Genomic DNA, 20,912 nt, shown 5'->3' on the forward strand with positions numbered 1-20,912 from the left:
GTCTATCAAAAATTAATTAATCATGTTAAAATTGTAGATATGTTTGGAGATTTGAAAATATTGTTGGAAGATTTATCACATGATAAATTTATAATAATACAGTTTAAGATAATAAATGTTGTTAGGCATAAAAATAAAAATGGCAAAGCAAATCAAAGACAAAATTTTAGGAGGACTTATTTTTATAGTATAGATTAATAATAATGTTGTATAGTTAAAAAAATATAAGGTAAGATCAACATATTGTTAGTCAAATAAAATGGTATAACAACCTTGTTTAAGTATATTTTTTAAAATATTTCTCTTTTAATAGTATAATAACTAAGAATATTTGCATGTTTTGGAAATAGGGGCTAAAGTTTTAGAAAGTTCGACCAAATTTTGGCAGTTTCATTTTTAACTTTGATCCTAATTTTTTAGTCAAAATTTCATTTCTCACTTTTTTGTCAACTATCTATCTTTTTTTTTTTTTTTTTGTTCAAGTCAACTATCTATCTACTATACCAAGTTCTGGTCAAACAAACCTATTCACTGGATAGTATCTTTGTATGTCCATGTCTGATCTAACCATATTTGTATGTAGGAGGCTTTCTGCGTCTTCCCTCTCCACTGGTTGGATCAGCCATGTTCGAACTGCTTCCTTCATTGTCACCACCTTTGTTTTCTTGTTCTGTCTCAGTTTCTTTTGCTTCTTCAGTATCAGCTTCCTCATTCCATGTAAGTTTATTTGACTCACCTCCAGATTCATTTTTCCATTCCCATTCTTCATCTTCCTCAAACACCACATCTCTACTAATGATGATTTTGCCTCTCATTGGATCGTATAGCTGGTACGCTTTAGATTCTTTATTCAATCCAAAACCACACATTTGATGCTCTTGTCATCTAGATTCTTTCGCTTCTCTTTAGGTATGTGTGTGTGCGCTAACCTCCCGAACAGTTTGAAGTTAGACACAAGAGGTCTAGTCCTACTCCATGCTTCTTCTAGCGTCATTCCTTCCACTGCTGCAGCGGGACTTCGATCCAGAACATGAACACACCACATAGTTTCTTCTGGCCAGAAGATCTTTGGAACTTTCTTTCCACTCAGCACGCTCCTAACCATGTTCAGTATGCTTCTGTTCTTCCTCTTTGCTATCCCATTTTGTTGGGGTGTGTAAGCTGAAGTGAGCTGTCTTTGAATTCCATAGCCATCACACAACTCCTTGAACTCACTTGAGTTGTATTCTCCCCCTCTGTCTGATCTCAAGCACTTGATCAGAGCATGTCTCTCTCTCCACCAGCGCCTTAAACTTCTTAAATGCATCGAGAGCTTGAGATTTTTCTGAAAGAAAATCAACCCAACACTTTCTTGAGAAGTCATCTATGAAAGTGATGATGTACCTCATTTCACTACTGGATTCTGGAGTTATTGGCCCACAAAGGTCCGAGTGAACAAGCTGGAGGATTTGTGAAGGTCTATAATTGCTCCTTTTTGGAATGATCTCTCTCTGCTGCTTCCCTGTTATGCAATCCTTGCACAGCTTGGTAGGTGCTGTCAACTGTGGTAACCCTCTGACCATGTTTCCAGGCTTCAGTGTTTTCAATCCACTGCAACTCAAGTGCCCATACCGACAATGCCACAGGTGAGTTGTGTCTTCTGACGATGCCTTGAAGCAGAGAGGTTCTTGAGCCATCATCCTTGCATTGATAACAAACATCCTATTGATTGTCATGGCAGAATTCAAGATCAGACCGTTCTCTCTATGGCATAGCCCACACTCTTGATCTTGAATGAGCACTGCGATCCCCTTTTCCACTAGCTAACCCACACTGATAAGATTGTTCTTGAGCTCCGGGATGTAGTACACACTCGTGATTATGTGTGAAACGCCTTCAATCTCCAACCTAACATTTCCTTTCCCCACTACTGCCATCTTTAAGTTGTCTCCCAACTTCAGTGAATACTTGTAACTCTCATCTAGATCACTGAACCATTGTCTTTCTCCTGTCATGTGGTTGTTGCACCCGGAGTCAAGAAACCAAATCTGATCTGAGTTTTTGATTTCTTCTCGCGCCATCAAAACCATGTTCTCGATACCCAGTACCCACACATATATTACATACATTTTTTTATTTTTTGAAAAATATATTACCAACAGTTATATATATATACATATATTAACAAATATTCCTTCTTTTTGGGTTTATATCATGTTCAACGTCTCTGACTTCTTCATTTTCAGAACATGAATGCATGTGGCAGATGTGGAAGGAAAATCACCTTAGGTGCTTAGTGATCTGAGAGCAATGCATTGCTTCTAAATTCGGTTATCAGCCATTAAACATCCCCACACCTCCACTAAACCTCTGAATAACTTTGTGTTTCAGTTTGTGTGAGAAGTAGTAGATGACCTGCCTTGATATTAGAGTTTCTCCCGGATGGAATACCAAAAAACAATATGTTCCATCATGGTGAGTAGCATATCTAGAAGGCACAGAGAAAAAAATGGAGCAGACTGACCAAATATTAAAATAAAATATTGAATTGTTTCGGCTGACAAAAATTCATTTCTAGAAAAGGTACATAAAGAGCATCAAAAAATTCATGTATTATCAAAACCTCACTGCCTTAACCATCCATGGACTGGTTCCAGGGCATGCACCACATAACCTCTATGGACATAACCCAGTGCCTGTCAAAGCATGTTGTTGTCTTGGTTGGTTCACAGAAATAACGGAAAGAGAGATAAACTACTCATTTCATGACTGTGCAAGAACTACGCCAAAGAAGCTAAGAGATATTATCAAGTAAGAAGAAATAAGTACCTGATGGCCAAGACAAATGCCTAGAATTGGAATATCAAGAAATTCAAGCAAAAGGCGAAAACATATTCCTACAGGGCCAGAGCCATGTTCAAGATGAGACAAACACATGTGGGTCAACAAAGGGACATAAAGCAAAAACTCAATTAAAACTAGGCTGGTGATTATATCAGCTGGACACATGGGAGAACCAGGTCCAGGCAATATGACAATAGTATCAGAAGCAGTGTCTTCATAGAAGTAACAGTAAGACGTCCACTCACAGTTCCAAATAACCACCGGAGGCACTACACCGGATACAAACATAAGTTGAAAAACACACAGGCCGGATACAAACATAAGTTGAAAAACACACAGGATCTATGTATAGAGAGTGACAAAGAGAAGGATAATAAGGTACCTCCATTGATAGTACTGAGTGCCTGATGTATATTGAATGTGTAACTATCGTAATTATCAATCAACAAAGTCCTCACAAAGCCAAGCCTTCTCACAGACTCTCTTCTCGGTAGACTCTTGTTAGCAATGGACGAATCTTCCAAGTGCCCTGGCACAATATGTCTCGAGCTTACTTGCCAAACCTAACACTCCAGCTGATCCACCATGACTCTCCCCATCCTCCACTCTACAACCCTCTCGGCACCGTCTCCGACGTTCTCAATTCCGCTTTCTTCTGTTCAATCTCCTGTTCCCATCTTTACTCAAACAAAACCGATCTCAAGTGCGGTCCAGTCTCTAACGGCAACAAATACTCGGTACTCGACCAACAGCCTTAAAATCGTTGAAAATAAAAGTGTGTTAGCCATTCTTATGATTTTTTGTTTTATTGAATCAGATTTCGAGTAAAATCAAGAATATTTTTGGGGATTTAAATATGTTTAGGATATTTGTCTTAGTGTCGGCTCTAGTTACTTTAGTTTAGGCAAACGGAACATGAGAACAAGAATCTCTTAGAAATCAACGACTAATGTTTCCAAATTCTAATAAGAATATCTTTAAGGAAAACATGATAAAACAGAATTTTTTTAATATGTTTCTGCAATAGCAAACAACATGATAAACTGATGATGGTTGTTATCATTATTCAATGGTAGCCAATCTAAATTCAAGAAAAAGATAAAAACAAGAGTAACAAAATTAAAAACACACCAAACATCAAAAAGACACAAGCAAGCAACCATTGTAGTTGAAAATATCTCTGTCCGATCTATGAAATCTGACCGCAGTCGATCACGACGGGCCTGGAAAGCTTGTCCCTACGAGGTTCGTGTGATATGATCCTGACCACATCCAATCCTTCAACAACTTGGCCGAAGACGACGTGTACATCGTCGAGTTCCCAGTTCTCGGTCAAGGAGATCAAAAACTGAGATTGGTTGGTGTCAGGACCACCGTTGTTCATGGAGAGGATACCCGGACCGGTGTGCTTTTTGATGAAGTTCTCATCCTCGAAAAAACCTCCGGCGTAGATTGATTCGCCTCCGCATCCTTTCCTTTCGTCAGTGAAATCTCCTCCGCCAATCATATAATCGGGGCACATATGGTGGATGATTGATCCTTTGTAATGGAGTGGCTTACCCTTCTTCCCCATGCCTTTCTCGCCTGTACAGAGGGCGCGGAAATTCTCTGCCGTCCGTGGGGTCGTGTCGGCAAAGAGCTCCATCACGATCCGACCAACAGCTTTGCCGCGCACCGCCATATCAAAGAAAACCTTTGGGTTAGCCTTTCCTGGAGAGCATTCTAGGGACTTTTGAGAGGACGGATTCGTACATAGATTACCAGCTGCAGCAGAGTTTGGGTTAATGCTAATGTTAAGTCCTTCACCAGCCGGAATGTTTATGTTGATGGTAAATCCACCGGCCATTCTCTGAGTTTGGATCTAAGGAATTTTATAGGTTTCCTGGGAGGAGTTATCGAGAGAGAGAGAACATATAGTTCCAATGAAAATAAATAGTAAAGTGAAGGAAGATCGTCGGCCGTTATATATAGATTTTTTTAACTGTATTTTAGGTTAACTGTGGTTAAATCGAATCTCACTAGCGTTAAATCTAATATGACTGCTTCTATTTTGAAAATATTTACTGGACCATGTCACTCCTTTTTTTTAAACTTTTATGCTTTTTTTAATTATTAAAATATATTATCGATTCTCTATACTATATCTGCGAAGTGATTTTGCCATCATTTCTACAATAAATTTCACAAAACAAATATGACATGGCTACTGAAATTGATGACATGGCTTCCGGAAAAATATGACATGGATAATTTCATTTAATGTTGATTTATATTTTTGGCAAACTTGTTAGAATATCGTAATAATTCATATATTACATTTAATATTAATATTTCTTTTTGGTAAATTTTTTTAAAATATGATAATAGCTCATACATCATCTATAAAATAAACTAGTTTTTGACCAGCCTTAGAAAGCACGGGCTTTGGATTATAGATAAAGTTTGATATGAATTAGTATTTTGGGATTGTTGTACATTACTATGTTACAAAATGGTATTATATCGAGAAGAGAATATGTTTAAAATTATATGACTTATGAATTAATTTATTTGAGATTTTGTATATACATTTTTATATAACTCTCTCTCTCAAGCCTAGGCATTTATTCAAATAAAAAAAAAACTGATCGGATCCAGGTCCAAGATAATGTATATATTGGGTATTTTTCGGACCAACATATCTTGCTTTAGTACGGATCCTACTCAAGACTCGGATACCCAAAGTACATGAAATGTTTTGAGTATATTAGTATATTTGAGTATTTCGAATATATTTTTGGTATTATAGATATTCTTTTTTTGTTTGTTTTGGGTTTGAGTTTTCAGTTTTACTTTCAGGTTTCAGGTAACAAAAACGAGCTCCACTCGGGTTGAACTCATGTAAAGTGGAGTGACGCTTCAGTACCACTGGACTAGGGATGTTGTCATGGGTAAAATAACTCTATCCGGCCCGAACCCGAATCAAACCCGCCCAAAAATACCTTAAACTAGAAAACCCGAAAAAAATTCGGTATCATTAGGGTAACCCACGAAAAACCGGTAGAATTTTAGGTTTACCCGCGGGTACTTGAATTTTTTTGTCAATAATCTTTTTTCTAAAGTTTTTCTGCTTATTCAATCAAACTTAACATGTTAGCTTTATATAAAAAAAATGGGTTTGTCAACAATCTTTTTGTTTGTTGTTGATATGAGTTATTTGAACTAAGCCATGTAAACAAACATCCACGCACTTACTAAGATTAATCAAAAAAAAAATCAAACAAAAATTAAGAAAAATAAAAATAGAGCGAAAAGATATGGTTCAATTCCAAGAAACGTGGTAAACAGAATATTCAATCCAAGATTCTCGGCGAATCCACTTCTCCGAACAAAAGATAAGACATTAAGTAAAACGTCATCGTTTAAACTAACAATACATTTTTTTAAAAAAAATGCCATAGGGTTCCCGAAACCAAGAAGGTAAAACCCGATCGGATAATTTATAAACCAAGAACCACCCAAAATAAACCCGCGAAATTTGGAAACTAAACATACGGGTTTTGGGTTTTAGATTTTAATAGGGCTTAGGGTACCCTATGGATTTTTACCCATTATTAACATTCCTACACTGGACCATCAGAAATTATTAGAAATATTTTCTTCAAACATTAAATAACCTAAACTATTAGATATTCAACCTAATCTCTGATTAATCCCCAAATTTTCCATTTGTAAAAATGTTTGTTGATTCCAATCGACAAACCTCAATTTTGTTTTAAAAAAATTATTAAGAAGAATAAGAGAAAAAGCTTTACAGGATATTATAATAAAAAATTTAAATATTTTTTTCCGAAGAATATGAATATTTGATACCTTAATAAAACTAGATTTATATTAAATAACTTTTATTATAGATTGTATAAGAATCTACAATTTTATGAATTATCAATACAATTAAAACAAAAATTTTTTTATCTACTAACGAATAGCCTAGGTTAAACCATTACATTTAACTACATTTCCTATTATTTAAATTAAATCTAACTTAATTATTATTAAATATACGTATTGCCTAAAATTGAGGAATTAATTATATAATCAATTATTTTTGAAACTTTTTTTTATCAACAATTATTTATTTTTGAAACTAATTAATTCAATTTATATGAACACTAAATATAAGTATCTAATCTTTACGGGTTTTGCATGATATACTAGAATGTTAAATACTAAAATTTAAGTAACTAATCTTTACAGGTGTATTAAATAGTATATGCCAAATTCAGTTATTTAGTTATCAGAAAATGGTGGCTCTATTAGGACTAAAATCGATTTTACTATTGTGCTTAATAATTTGATAGGATAAGGCATATATTTAATATATAGTTAATTTAAGTAGAAATTACTGAGATTCAAATAAATGTAATGGTCTAATTATAAATTTTTGTAAGTAGATGTTTAATGTTTTTGCTTTAATACAACCCACCTTTTGTAAGAACTAGGGCAGGCGGGTTAAAAAATAATATAAATTACTTAAGATGCTTAATTTATTTTTAACTGAAATTAAAATTAATTTTAACGTTTTTTATTAAATTTTTTATTAAAACATTTTATCTATTTATTTGACTATTTAATTTAAAAGTGTAAATTTATTAATTAATGAAAGTTTTATTGAAATTATTATTTTGTTTTTAAATGTTTTTTTAATTTAACTATTGTAATAGTTAAAATTAATTTTAAAAATTGGTCGATGAGTTTAGGGAAGTTATAAGTAATAACTAATAAGTATTGAGAAGTTTAGACTACATAAAAATTCAAAAATGATCATTACTATTTAAAATATTATAGATGTTTGTGCGACTTTTAAAATATATATAGATGATGTTTGAAAATAAAATAAATCACATAATCTAAGTAAGTCATGATTAGAATTTTAAAAATAAATGGCACTTGGCAATTAGTATAGTATAATTCTTACACTTTACTATATATAATTAACTCATTATATATTAATTAATAATTTTTATTATATATTCTGATTTCATTTAAAATATATTATTTATGTATAACATGCTAAAGTATTTTTATTATAATTTTGGATTATATAATATTTATTCAATCAGATTTATTCTTTTAAATAAGAAGTTTTTAAACTTAAAAGATTGGAAAGTAAATTATTTACTATATTATTTTAATAATTTATTTTAAATATATGATCAATTGTTAAATGAAAATGAGTAATTGTTTTTTAATTTATTCACATATATATTAAATTATTAAAAAATGAAAAACATTTGATTATTTTTTCAAATCAATATATATATTTTTAATTATGTAAAATAAAAGATTATAATGTTATGGTATACACGGGGAGGATGATGACATTCATAAAGCTATTTTTAAACATAATATGATTTTTAAATACTTAAATTATAATTATATTTGTAGAATTGAATTTGTTAGTTGTTAGAAGTGATGAAAATTGTTTTTCTTTATAAAGACTATGGATCGTTACCCGCGCCAAGGCGCAGAGTTTTTGCATTTTAATCTATTTTTGTCTCTTACTTACTAATCTAGCATTCAGTTTTTCAATGCATTTTATCTTCACCATCTCCTCTTGTCTTGTTTACATTTGTTTTCACGTTCTGTCGTTTGATTTGTCTTAGTTTTGGCTTGTGTAATAACTTAACCCTGCTCATTCTTCTTTCATTCTTTATTGATTGATATTTTTATCTCGCATAGCTCTGTGTTGCCACTAATTTGCTCGAATCATTTTTCTTCATCTGCTTCGTATTCTTTTCATATTCATTAACTATTGTCTCCAATCTCTTTAAATCCTACATGTTCTTTTGTTTATTAAATCAAATATTAAATATTGTTGAAACTGTTTATTTATTCTAATAAATCCTTACGATTATAACTAAGATGATATGGATAAAAGACTGATTATAATTTAGTTGAAATTAAAGTCTAAAGTAGAAGTTATTAAACTTGCAATCCTTCTTTTTGTCATCCAAAATAGCTTTAGTCAAATCAATTATATTGATTTATAAAACCCATAAGCTATTTCAATCCCAAACAATAAAAAACAGGCGCATTTGTTATTGACGCTGCGGCGGGATTCCTTTACTATAAACATAACTGTTTGTCACAACTGTTAATAAACCCAAATGTGTTTACAAAAGCTACACATATAAGAGTTTCATACTCATTTCTCTTTCTCTAGTCATCTCTTATGTTAGTAGCTATCATAATACAATCATCAAACAAATGACGTATCTCTTGGTTCCATAAAAAATATGCAAAATGACTGTTTTTTGCAGACTCCATGATCACTGAGTATTATAAATATCAAACTCTGTCTATGGTCTATTTATATGTTGAGAAAATGTCTCGAAATGTAGCCTCCAAATAATGATTTCCAGGTCAACACACTGCATGTGAACCTCCACAATGGGATCATCGGATCTGCAGATACCGCTACATGTCGAGTCGAACATAGCTACACATATGTTCCCTGCTTGTGCCTTTCTATTTTGAAAATATTTACAGAACCATGTCATTCCTTTTTTAAAAAACTTTTATGCCTTTTTAATTTTTAAAATATATTATCCATAACCTTTAAATCTAACTACAATTTATTTTAAAATTTCTTTTCTTTTCCCTTTCTTTCGGATCAAGCTAATTAAAAACACTCACATTTTTGTTGGCTCTATCAACAACACTCACATTTTTTTTTTTGCTAAGTAACACTTGCGTTTCAATATAAAAAACGTTTATTGTACAATCGCTGTCACATATTGGATACTGCATTTTTCAACATTTAAACTATACATTATTATACACATCAGTGTTTCAACCATGTTCCAAAACCTGTTCTTCGCGGCCGATTAAATCCCGGCGAGACTCTATTCGACGGTTGGCCAAGGCGATTTTATCATATGCAGTCACACTATCGGTTACGACAATTGTTTCTTTTTATGTTTTGAGAGTATAAAACGAGATAATAGATGATATATATTATGAGTTAAAACATAAAAAAAGATGTAATTTCGATGAATTACGTGAAAATATCTTTATTACCGCTATGGAAGTGCAGTAGTGATCGTAAGATCTGGAGAAAATTATTAGGTATGACGAAGCGAATTGACCATGTTACCCTACATTAAAAGGAAAAAAAAATATCTTAAAATGGAACAAAACCGAGCTCAGTAGCGTTAAATCTAATATGACTACTTCTATTTTGAAAATATTTACTGAACCATTTCACTCCTTTTTTAAAAACTTTTATGCTTTTTTTAATTATTAAAATATATTATCGATAACCTTTAAATCTAACTACAATTTATTTTAAATTTTCATTTCTTTTCCCTTCTTTTCGGATCAAGCTAATTAAAATTACTCACATTTTTGTTGGCTCTATCAACAACACTCACGTTTTTTTTTTTGCTAAGTAACACTTGCGTTTCAATATAAAAAACGTTTATTGTACAATCGCTGTCACATACTGGACAATGCATTTTTCAACATTTAAAATATACATTATATACACATCAGTGTTTCAACCATGTTCCAAAACGTGTTCTTGGCGGCCGATTAAATCCCGGCGAGACTCTATTCGACGGTTGGCCAAGGCGATTTTATCATATGCAGTCACACTATCGGTTACGACACTTGTTTCTTTTTATGTTTTGAGAGTATAAAACGAGATATTAGATGATATATATTATGAGTTAAAACATAAAAAGATATAATTTCGATGAATTACGTGAAAATATCTTTATTACCGCTATGGAAGTGCAGTAGAGATTGTAAGATCTGGAGAAAATTATTAGGTATGACGAAGCGAATTGACCATGTTACCCTACATTAAAAGGGAAAAAAAATCTTAAAATGGAACAAAAACGAGCTCACTAGCGTTAAATCTAATATGACTGCTTCTATTTTGAAAATATTTACTGAACCTTGTCACTCATTTTTTTTAAAACTTTTATGCTTTTTTAATTATTAAAATATATTATCGATAACCTTTAAATCTAACTGCAATTTATTTTAAATTTTCATTTCTTTTCCCTTCCTTTTGGATCAAGCTAATTAAAATTACTCACATTTTTGTTGGCTCTATCAACAACACTCACGTTTTTTTTTTTTTGCTAAGTAACACTTGCGTTTCAATATAAAAAACGTTTATTGTACAATCGCTGTCATATATTGGATACTGCATTTTTCAACATTTAAAATATACATTATTATACACATCAGTGTTTCAACCATGTTCCAAAACGTGTTCTTGGCGGCCGATTAAATCCCGGCGAGACTCTATTCGACGGTTGGCCAAGGCGATTTTATCATATGCAGTCACACTATCGGTTACGACAATTGTTTTTTTTTTATGTTTTGAGAGTATAAAACGAGATATTAAATGATATATATTATGAGTTAAAACATAAAAAGATGTAATTTCGATGAATTACGTGAAAATATCTTTATTACCGCTATGGAAGTGCAGTAGAGATCGTAAGATCTGGAGAAAATTATTAGGGATGACAAAGCGAATTGACCATGTTACCCTACATTAAAAGGAAAAAAAATCTTAAATTGGAACAAAAACGAGCTCACTAGCGTTAAATCTAATATGACTGCTTCTATTTTGAAAATATTTACTGAACCATGTCACTCCTTTTTTTTAATACTTTTATACTTTTTTTTAATTATTAAAATATATTATCGATAACCTTTAAATCTAACTGCAATTTATTTTGAATTTTCATTTCTTTTCCTTTCCTTTCGGATCAAGCTAATTAAAAACACTCACATTTTTGTTGGCTCTATCAACAACACTCACGTTTTTTTTTTCCTAAGTAACATTTGCGTTTCAATATAAAAAACGTTTATTGTACAATCGCTGTCACATATTGGATAATGCATTTTTCAACATTTAAAATATACATTATTATACACATCAGAGTTTCAACCATGTTCCAAAACGGGTTCTTGGCGGCCGATTAAATCCCGGCAAAACTCTATTCGACGGTTGGCCAAGGCGATTTTATCATATGCAGTCACACTATCGGTTACGAGAATTGTTTCTTTTTAAGTTTTGAGAGTATAAAACGAGATATTTGATGATATATTTTGAGTTAAAACATAAAAAATGTAATTTTGATAAATTACGTGAAAATATCTTTATTACCGCTATGGAAGTGCAGTAGATATTGTAAGATCTAGAGAAAATTATTAGGGATGACGAAGCGAATTGACCATTTTACCCTACATTAAAAGGAAAAAAAATCTTAAGATAGAACAAAAAAGAGCTCCGCTCGGGTTGAACTCAGGTAAAGTGGAGTGACGCTTCAGTACCACTGGACCATCAGAAACTTTTGGAAATATTCTCTTCAAACGTTAAATAACCTAAACTATTATAATTTTTTTTAAAAAATAATAACTAATTTCTGATTAATCCCTAAATTTTTCATTTGTAGAAATGTTTGTGGATTCCAGTCGACAAACCTCACAATGTTTTTTTTAAAAAAGTCAGTAAGAAGAATAAGAGAAAAAGCTTTACAGGAAATTATAGTAAAAAATATAAATATTTTTTATCCGAAGAAATACAAATATTTGATATCTTAATAAAACTAGATTTCTGTTAAATAAATTTAATTATAAATTGTAGAAGAAGCTATAATTTTATGAATTATCAATACAATTAAAACATTAACAATTTTTATCTACTTACAAACAGTCTAGTTTGAACCATTACATTTAACTACAATTCCTATTATTTACAATTAAATCTAACTTAATTATTATTAAATATACACATTGTCTAAAATATACAAAAGATCAAAAGAAGTAATGAGAGATGCATTGAATGAAAAAATCGTTAGAGAAGTGGAGACGACGCTTGGATTAAGAGAAGTAAATTATCAACTATTTGGGAAATTAATTTATTGATTAATTAAAATGATTCAATTAAAAATGTTAGATAACTTATTTTAGATTTTATGCATATAAACATTCAGATATTTTCGGACAATTTCGGGTGGTTCAAATGCTTTTTAATAAAAAAAATTCAAAAACTTTTGGATACTTTTAATAGAGTTTTGAAGTGTACAGATATATATATATATAGATATATGTGTATATAAAATTAACATAATTTTTTTTTATGAATTTGGATATTCATTTGATTTTCTGTTCGGTTTAGCTTTGATTATTTTGGATATAGAAATATAATAAACATTCAGATATTTAGGGTTTTGGTTTAGTTCCGGTTTAGAGTATTTCAGATTCATTTGGGTTTGGGTCTTGGATTCTGTTTTTTTCCTAGACCTATTACGGACTATAATATCTATCATCAGCATATGGCAGCCAAACATATACTTTGTCTTAGTGTCGGCTCTAGTTACTTTAGTTTAGGCAGGCAAACGGAACATGAGAACAAGAATCTCTTAGAAATCAACGAGTAATGTTTCCAAATTCTAATAAGAATATCTTTATGGAAAACATGATAAAACAGAATTTTTTTAATATGTTTCTGCAATAGCAAACAACATGATAAACTGATGATGGTTGTTATCATTATTCAATGGTAGCCAATCTAAATTCAAGAAAAAGATAAAAAAAACAAGAGTAACAAAATTAAAAACGCACCAAACATCAAAAGGACACAAAGCAAGCAAGCAACCATTGTAGTTGGAAAATATCTCTGTCCGATCTATTTAATCTGACCGCAGTCGATCACGACGGGCTTGGAAAACTTGTCCTTAAGAGGTTCGTGTGATATGATCCTGACCACATCCAATCCTTCAACAACTTGGCCGAAGACGACGTGTAGATCGTCGAGTTCCCAGTTCTCGGTCAAGGAGATCAAAAACTGAGATTGGTTGGTGTCAGGACCATTGTTGTTCATGGAGAGGATACCCGGACCGGTGTGCTTTTTGATGAAGTTCTCATCCTCGAAAAAACCTCCGGCGTAGATTGATTCGCCTCCGTATCCTTTCCTTTCGTAAGTGAAATCTCCTCCGCCAATGATATAATCGGGGCACATATGGTGGATGATTGATCCTTTGTAATGAAGTGGCTTACCCTTCTTCCCCATGCCTTTCTCGCCTGTACAGAGGGCGCGGAAATTCTCTGCCGTCCGTGGGGTCGTGTCGGCAAAGAGCTCCATCACGATCCGACCAACAGCTTTGCCGCGCACCGCCATATCAAAGAAAACCTTTGGGTTAGCCTTTCCTGGAGAGCATTCTAGGGGCTTTTGAGAGGACGGATTCGTACATAGATTACCAGCTGGTGCAGAGTTTGGGTTAATGCTAATGTTAAGTCCTTCACCAGCCGGAGGTTGAATTCGGCCGGAGGCAGCCCCTACCCCGGATCCCGCTGGCGCAGAGTTTGGGTTAATGCTAATGGTAAATCCTTCACCAGCCGGAATGTTTATGTTGATGGTAAATCCACCGGCCATTCTCTGAGTTTGGATCTAAGAAATTTTATAGGTTTCCTGGGGCTGGGAGGAGTTATCGAGAGAGAGAGACAACATATAGTAGTTCCAATGAAAATAAATAGTAAAGTGAAGGAAGATCGTCGGCCGTATTTGTAGATTTTTTAAACTGTATTTTTAGGTTAACTGTGGTTAAATCTAATCCCACTAGCGTTAAATATAATATGACTGCTTCTATTTTGAAAATATTTACAGAACCATGTCACTCCTTTTTTAAAAAACTTTTATGTTTTTTTAATTATTAAAACTAGAGTTTATCCAGCACATAGTGCGGGTATATTTTCATTTTATAAATATTTAATTTTAATATTATTATATAAATTTAAATATACAATTTATATTTTAGTGTTTAGTATTTTATAACTTTTTAATTTTATTGTTTAAGTTTCTTATTACTTTATTAATATAGGGGTTTGTTTTATACATTTTACCTTTTTTTATTACGTTTTCGAGTTTTCATAATTTGAAATCATCAAATAAAAAATATTCTTCAACATATGATTTTTGAAATTATATAGCTGTAGAAATAAATTTTTAACATATGTTAATAACTTCATTTGTATAAAACAAATCTGACATGATTAACAAATTTGAACCCATTTTAGTGGTAGATGATAATTTATTTAAATGAAAGCATTATATTATTTAATTACGAGATTAATTAAACAAATATTAAATAAAAATTATTTAAAAATTTAGTAGGATTTTGTTAGATTTTTCTCAACAGATTTTGTTATAACTGAAAATAAAATTCAAATCTATAGTTAAAATTAATTTATTATTAATATTCCTATTAATTATTATATCATATTATGTGATTAATGAAATGGTCCTAGTAGACTTCTAAATAGTAGATAAAAATGGTACACTTCTCTTTTAATAGAGAAGATATATTATCCATAACCTTTAAATCTAACTGCAATTTATTTTAAAATTTCTTTTCTTTTCCCTTTCTTTCGGATCAAGCTAATTAAAAACACTCACATTTTTGTTGGCTTCTATCAACAACACTCACATTTTTTTTTTTTGCCAAGTAACACTTGCCTTTCACTATAAAAAAACGTTTATTGTACAATCGCTGTCACATATTGGATACTGCATTTTTCAACATTTAAACTATACATTATCATACACATCAGTGTTTCAACCATGTTTCAAAACGGGTTCTTGGCGGCCGATTAAATCCCAGCGAAACTTATTCGACGGTTGGCCAAGGCGATTTTATCATATGCAGTCACACTATCGGTTACGAGAATTGTTTCTTTTTAAGTTTTGAGAGTATAAAACGAGATATTAGATGATATATATTATGAGTTAAAACATAAAAAAAGATGTAATTTCGATGAATTACGTGAAAATATCTTTATTACCGCTATGGAAGTGCAGTAGAGATCGTAAGATCTGGAGAAAATTATTAGGGATGACGAAGCGAATTACCATGTTACTCTACATTAAAAGGAAAAAAAAAATCTTAAAATGGAACAAAAACGAGCTCCACTCGGGTTGAACTCAGGTAAAGTGGAGTGACGCTTCAGTACCACTGGACTAGGGATATTGTCATGGGTAAAATAACTTTTCTTTTCCCTTCCTTTCGGATGAAGCTAATTAAAAACACTCACATTTTTGTTGGCTCTATCAACAACACTCACGTTTTTGTTTTTGTTTTTTTCTTTCTTAAGTAACACTTGCGTTTCAATATAAAAAACGTTTATTGTACAATCGCTGTCACATATTGGATACATCATTTTTCAACATTTCAACTATACACTAGATTTTGATCCGCGCTTGTAAAGCGCAGATTTTTTAGATTATATTATAATACAAAGTTTTATTATATCAAAAATATAATTTTTAACAGTTATATAATCTACGAATTAGTTTATTTGAAATTTTATATGTACAATTTTACGTAAGTTTATTTTTAGGCATGATAATTATATCCGGATAAAAAAAACAAACCGAACCGACCCGAAAATATAAGTGTAGTTAGGTCCAGAGAAGATAACCTATTGAGTTTTTTTTGGACCCGCATGTCTTTGTTTGAGTCCGGATCCTACCCTAGATCTGATCATAAATATGTTGTGTTTATTAGGTATATTTGGATATTTCAAATATATTTCCTGTAATATGGACATTTTTTTTAAGTTTTTGGTTTACGATTATAGTTTTTGATTTCAGGTAAATTTTCAAATTAAAAAATTGCGTATTTTTCATTTCATCATCTCAGACTTTGAATAAGATTTTGAATTTTTAGGTATTTGAATTTTTTGGAGTATTTGTTTGGAGTTTCGAATATTTTTCAAGTTTTTTAGATATTTTGATTTTTTTAAGATCCTAAATACCCGAACATATGTAGATCCATTACGTCCATATCAAGTCCAACAACCTTTTGATATAAATTTTTTAACGTTATTGTACAAAAACATGGTTGATGAAAGATTTTTCTGAGTAAATGTATCATAAGGAATAATATTAGGATATGTTAAAAATATTTAAAATTTTGTATGGTTAGAATGACTAATGGTATCACCAAAAAAAAATAGTTATACATAACTCCAACAACTTTTTTATATTAGATTTTTTAAGGCTATTTCTCCTTTAATAATATTGATTCGTTTTTAAGTGAAAAGTATAAAAAAATATAATATCTAAACCAATAATTTTCAAAATCGTGAATAATCAATACTGATATCGTGAAGTCGGGTTAACTTTAAGAGAATCAATGAATTTCTACATTTTTGTGAAGGTAACATGAATATTCAGAAAACTCATTTTTAGATATGAAAATATCTATCAAACCTTAGACGGTTGAAAGTTTACTATATGATATGAGATTTTAGTGGGAAAGTTTATATATTATATGATTACTTTATTATAAAAGAAAGAGGAAGTTAGAATGTACACATATATGTTGTGTAACTTCTCTTGCTTTAAATCATATATTATATGATAAAAGTGATAATATAAAACATTAGTTTCAATGATTTTACGATTAAAAATCAAAATGGTAAATATAGTAATAGTAGTGAATAAATAAAAAAATTGAATAAATTATTGTTAGAGAAATATATGGTAACATATTGTTAGTCTAAATTTAAGGTAATACCAAAAAATAATGAAATAAATGAAAAGGTTCAAACAATTTTTAAAGTAGATTTATTAAAACTTCTTCCTTTTTAATAGTATTGATTATTATACACATTAGTGTTTCAACCATGTTCCAAAACGTGTTCTTTGTGGCCGATTAAATCCCGGCGAGACTCTATTCGACGGTTGGCCAAAGCGATCTTGTCATATGCAGTCACACTATTGGTTACGACAATTGTTTCTTTTTGAGTTTTGAGAGTATAAAACGATATATTAGATGATATATTATGAGTTAAAACATAAAAAGATGTAATTTCGATGAATTACGTGAAAATATCTTTATTACCGCTATAGAAATTACAGTAGACATCGTAAAATTTAGAGAAAATTATTAGGGATGACGAAGCGAATTGACCATGTTACCCTACATGAAAAGAAATATTTTTTTCGAAGAAGAAATACGAATATTTGATATCTTAACAAAAACTAGATTTATATTAAATAAATTTAATTATAGATTGTATAAGAAGCTACAATTTTATGAATTATCAATACAATTAAAATATAAACAATTTTTATCTACTTACAAATAGTCTAGGTTGAACCATTCCATTTAACTACATTTCCTATTATTTACAATTAAATCTAACTTATTCTTATTAAATATACATATTTCCTAAAATTAAGGAATTAATTAAATAATCAATTATTTTTGAAACTAATTAATTCAATTCATATGAATACTAAAATATAAGTAACTAATATTTACGGGTTTTTCATGATATACTAGAATGTTAAATACTAAAATTTAAGTAACTAATCTTTTCAGGTGTATTAAATAGTATATGCCAAATTCAGTTATGTAGTTATCAGAAAATGGTGGTCTATTAGGACTAAAATCAATTTTACTATTGTGCTTAATAATTTGATAGGATAAGGTATATATTAATATATATCTAATTTAAGTAGAAACTAGACTTTAACCCGTGCATCCGCCCGGGTGTTTTTTGGTTTGTAATGTCAAATATTTATTATTGTTTAGCAATTTGTTATATTTGTATATGTGTGAATAATTTGTGATCTTGATAATAGTGTATTCTATGTTGATTAAAAATGAAAGTGGATATTTAGTGGTAATTACATAGTTATGGATGTTGTTTACATCATTGGTTTTTTTGTATATATAAGTATAAAACCAATTAGAAAATATTATTATGTTTTTATTCATTAAACTGTATTGGAAAATTAATTGTAAAGTGTGATTAGCAAGTTACATATTCTATAGAAAGAAAACTGTTTCAAAAAGATCAATTTTTTACATTTTTAATCCATGTTTTATTAACTAACTAGATTTGGACCGTGCGTTACAACAACGGGATTGTGATATTTTAATGATAAAGAATATTTCAAAAAATCATTTTGTTATAGTTTTAAGATTGTTTTTCCATATGCTATGTAAGATTTATTTATAATTAAGATTCGTTTTGACACATAAGTTTCAGTTAATATTGGTTTTTATAATCATTGTGCATAGACGATATATCATCTTTGCACTTAGAGTTAGAAAAAACATTCATACCTAAACAAAATTGGAAGTTACATCAGCCAAGAAAACTATTTATTTCAATTATTATATACTAAACCAATAAGTAAATTTTATCTTATTTTTTCCATGTTACACATATTCCGGTTTAATATGTTCTAGTACATTAAAAGTACTACGTTATGCTATAGTTCGAGTTTTTATTGTTAATTCAGTTAGATGTTGGAACTTGATTAAACAATATTGTTTATTAATATATAAATCATTTATGCATATATTGAGATCAGTATGATGCTTGCACTGCTCGACATTCCGGTTTACTTATGTTTTCGTTAATTAAATTTCGAGGTTATGCAATAGTGCTAATTTTTAATGTTAATTCAATTTAGATGTAGCACTTGATTAAACAATATTGGTTTACTAATATATATAACCCAGTTTATGCATAACTGAGATTGTAGTGCCACGAAAGATCAAACCCATTTATGGTTTGATAAATAGAAAAAAATGAAATTATTGTGTAATCAAATCTTAATGGCCTTGTTATTCGGTTTTGTAAAATGGCATGAAAGCCTAACAATATAATAGTTAAGTTGTAGAGATAATATCAGTGGTAAATGTTGTAAATACTAAGATGAAGTAAGGACAATTTTTTATTTGTACTTTAGTTTTAATAGATTAGATAATTGAAATTCAAATAATGTAATGGTCTATTATAAATTTTATAAGTAGATTTTAAATGCTTTTGCTTTAATACAACCCACCTTTTGTAAGAATGGGTCAATAATTTAATTAGTTTTAAAATATAATTATATATATATATATATATATCCAATGTGTAACAAAATATAAACTAAATATAATATAAACATAAAACATGACTAAAATCAATAAATTTAAATGTCTAAAATGATGAGATTAACTTTTAAATTAAAATAAACAAAAAAAATCAAATCTTTTTATAACATGTGAACAACAAAAGTATATATAAAACTAGTATATCTTTTTGTAAATAGAAATTACTAAATTATAATAGACGTATACGAGTCATTGATGTTCAAATCTATTTATCTTTTAGTACGCATCCTCTCAAATATTGATCCATACAAGGTAAAAAGTTAGTTTGACAAATATCTGTATAGCTAACTTTTGTAAAATTGGAACATCATATTCATAATATATCCACATTTATCTAAACATTAATGAATATATTAGGATACTTAAATATAGCAACTTAAGTCAAATTGGATTACATATAGGATCACATGTCGGTTTAACCGGTAGCTGGTTCCAACGTTTAATCGGTTTTTGCGGGTTTTGTAAGATTTTTAAATAACGAGTTTTTCTTGACCTAACCAGATTACATATCGGATCACCAAGTTTGCCAGGTTAACCAGTGGTCCGGATCCGGGTTAGATGTCAAAACACTAAATATAACGCTTCATTTGTAATATTTAAACTAGATTTCCACCCGCACAACCGTGCGGGTATATATTTTCATATTTATATATATAGATATTTGTTTTACATAATTATTATATATTTTTAATGTTACTCATATATTTAAATGTTTGTATAATTATGCCAAATATAATAATTTTATAGTTTTCATGTTAAATTAAAATCATCACATATATATGTTGCTTATTATATATTGTCTTATTGAATTTGCGTTTAATTACTAAACTAAAATTTTTAATGCATGAAACAACATATATGAAAACAATTTTGTATTTAATTTATTATAATCATGATCCGTAATTCAAATCACTAGATTTTTTTAGTAAATTTTTAATGTTTATTAATTTTATATAATAAATTACTGTATATTAAAGTTTAAGATAAGTTAATTTTTATACATGTTTATAGTTTACAAATATTAACCCGTTCTACCAACATATTATATTTTTAGCATAAATATTTTATATTTATGAAAATAAAATATGTTAACTTATCAATTTAAAATAAATTTATCATATT

The 20,912-nt window shown here is 30.0% G+C and overlaps 2 protein-coding genes across 2 annotated transcripts; both read right to left on the minus strand.

The window, feature by feature from the left end:
* Nucleotides 1–457: 457 nt before the first annotated feature.
* Nucleotides 458–5,339, minus strand: LOC106426295 (peptidyl-prolyl cis-trans isomerase CYP19-1-like). Its single transcript, XM_048753988.1, has 3 exons — nt 3,955–5,339; nt 3,206–3,576; nt 458–3,092 (listed from the first exon to the last, which is right to left on the minus strand). Exon 1 carries the CDS (start codon nt 4,667–4,669, stop codon nt 4,013–4,015), a length of 657 nt encoding a protein of 218 aa, XP_048609945.1. The 5' UTR covers nt 4,670–5,339; the 3' UTR covers nt 458–3,092; nt 3,206–3,576; nt 3,955–4,012.
* Nucleotides 5,340–13,357: 8,018 nt separating this feature from the next.
* Nucleotides 13,358–14,353, minus strand: LOC125585253 (peptidyl-prolyl cis-trans isomerase CYP19-1-like). Its single transcript, XM_048753987.1, has one exon. The coding sequence runs from the start codon at nt 14,264–14,266 to the stop codon at nt 13,520–13,522; it is 747 nt and encodes a 248-aa protein (XP_048609944.1). The 5' UTR covers nt 14,267–14,353; the 3' UTR covers nt 13,358–13,519.
* Between the last annotated feature and the right edge of the window lie 6,559 nt (nt 14,354–20,912).

This window comes from Brassica napus, chromosome C4, assembly GCF_020379485.1.
Source record: "Brassica napus cultivar Da-Ae chromosome C4, Da-Ae, whole genome shotgun sequence".
Lineage (NCBI taxonomy): Eukaryota > Viridiplantae > Streptophyta > Magnoliopsida > Brassicales > Brassicaceae > Brassica > Brassica napus.

Bases quoted from the DNA above. Each gene is read 5' to 3' on its own strand.
- LOC125585253 (XM_048753987.1), bottom strand. From the start codon at position 14,266: ATGGCCGGTGGATTTACCATCAACATAAACATTCCGGCTGGTGAAGGA.
- LOC106426295 (XM_048753988.1), bottom strand. From the start codon at position 4,669: ATGGCCGGTGGATTTACCATCAACATAAACATTCCGGCTGGTGAAGGA.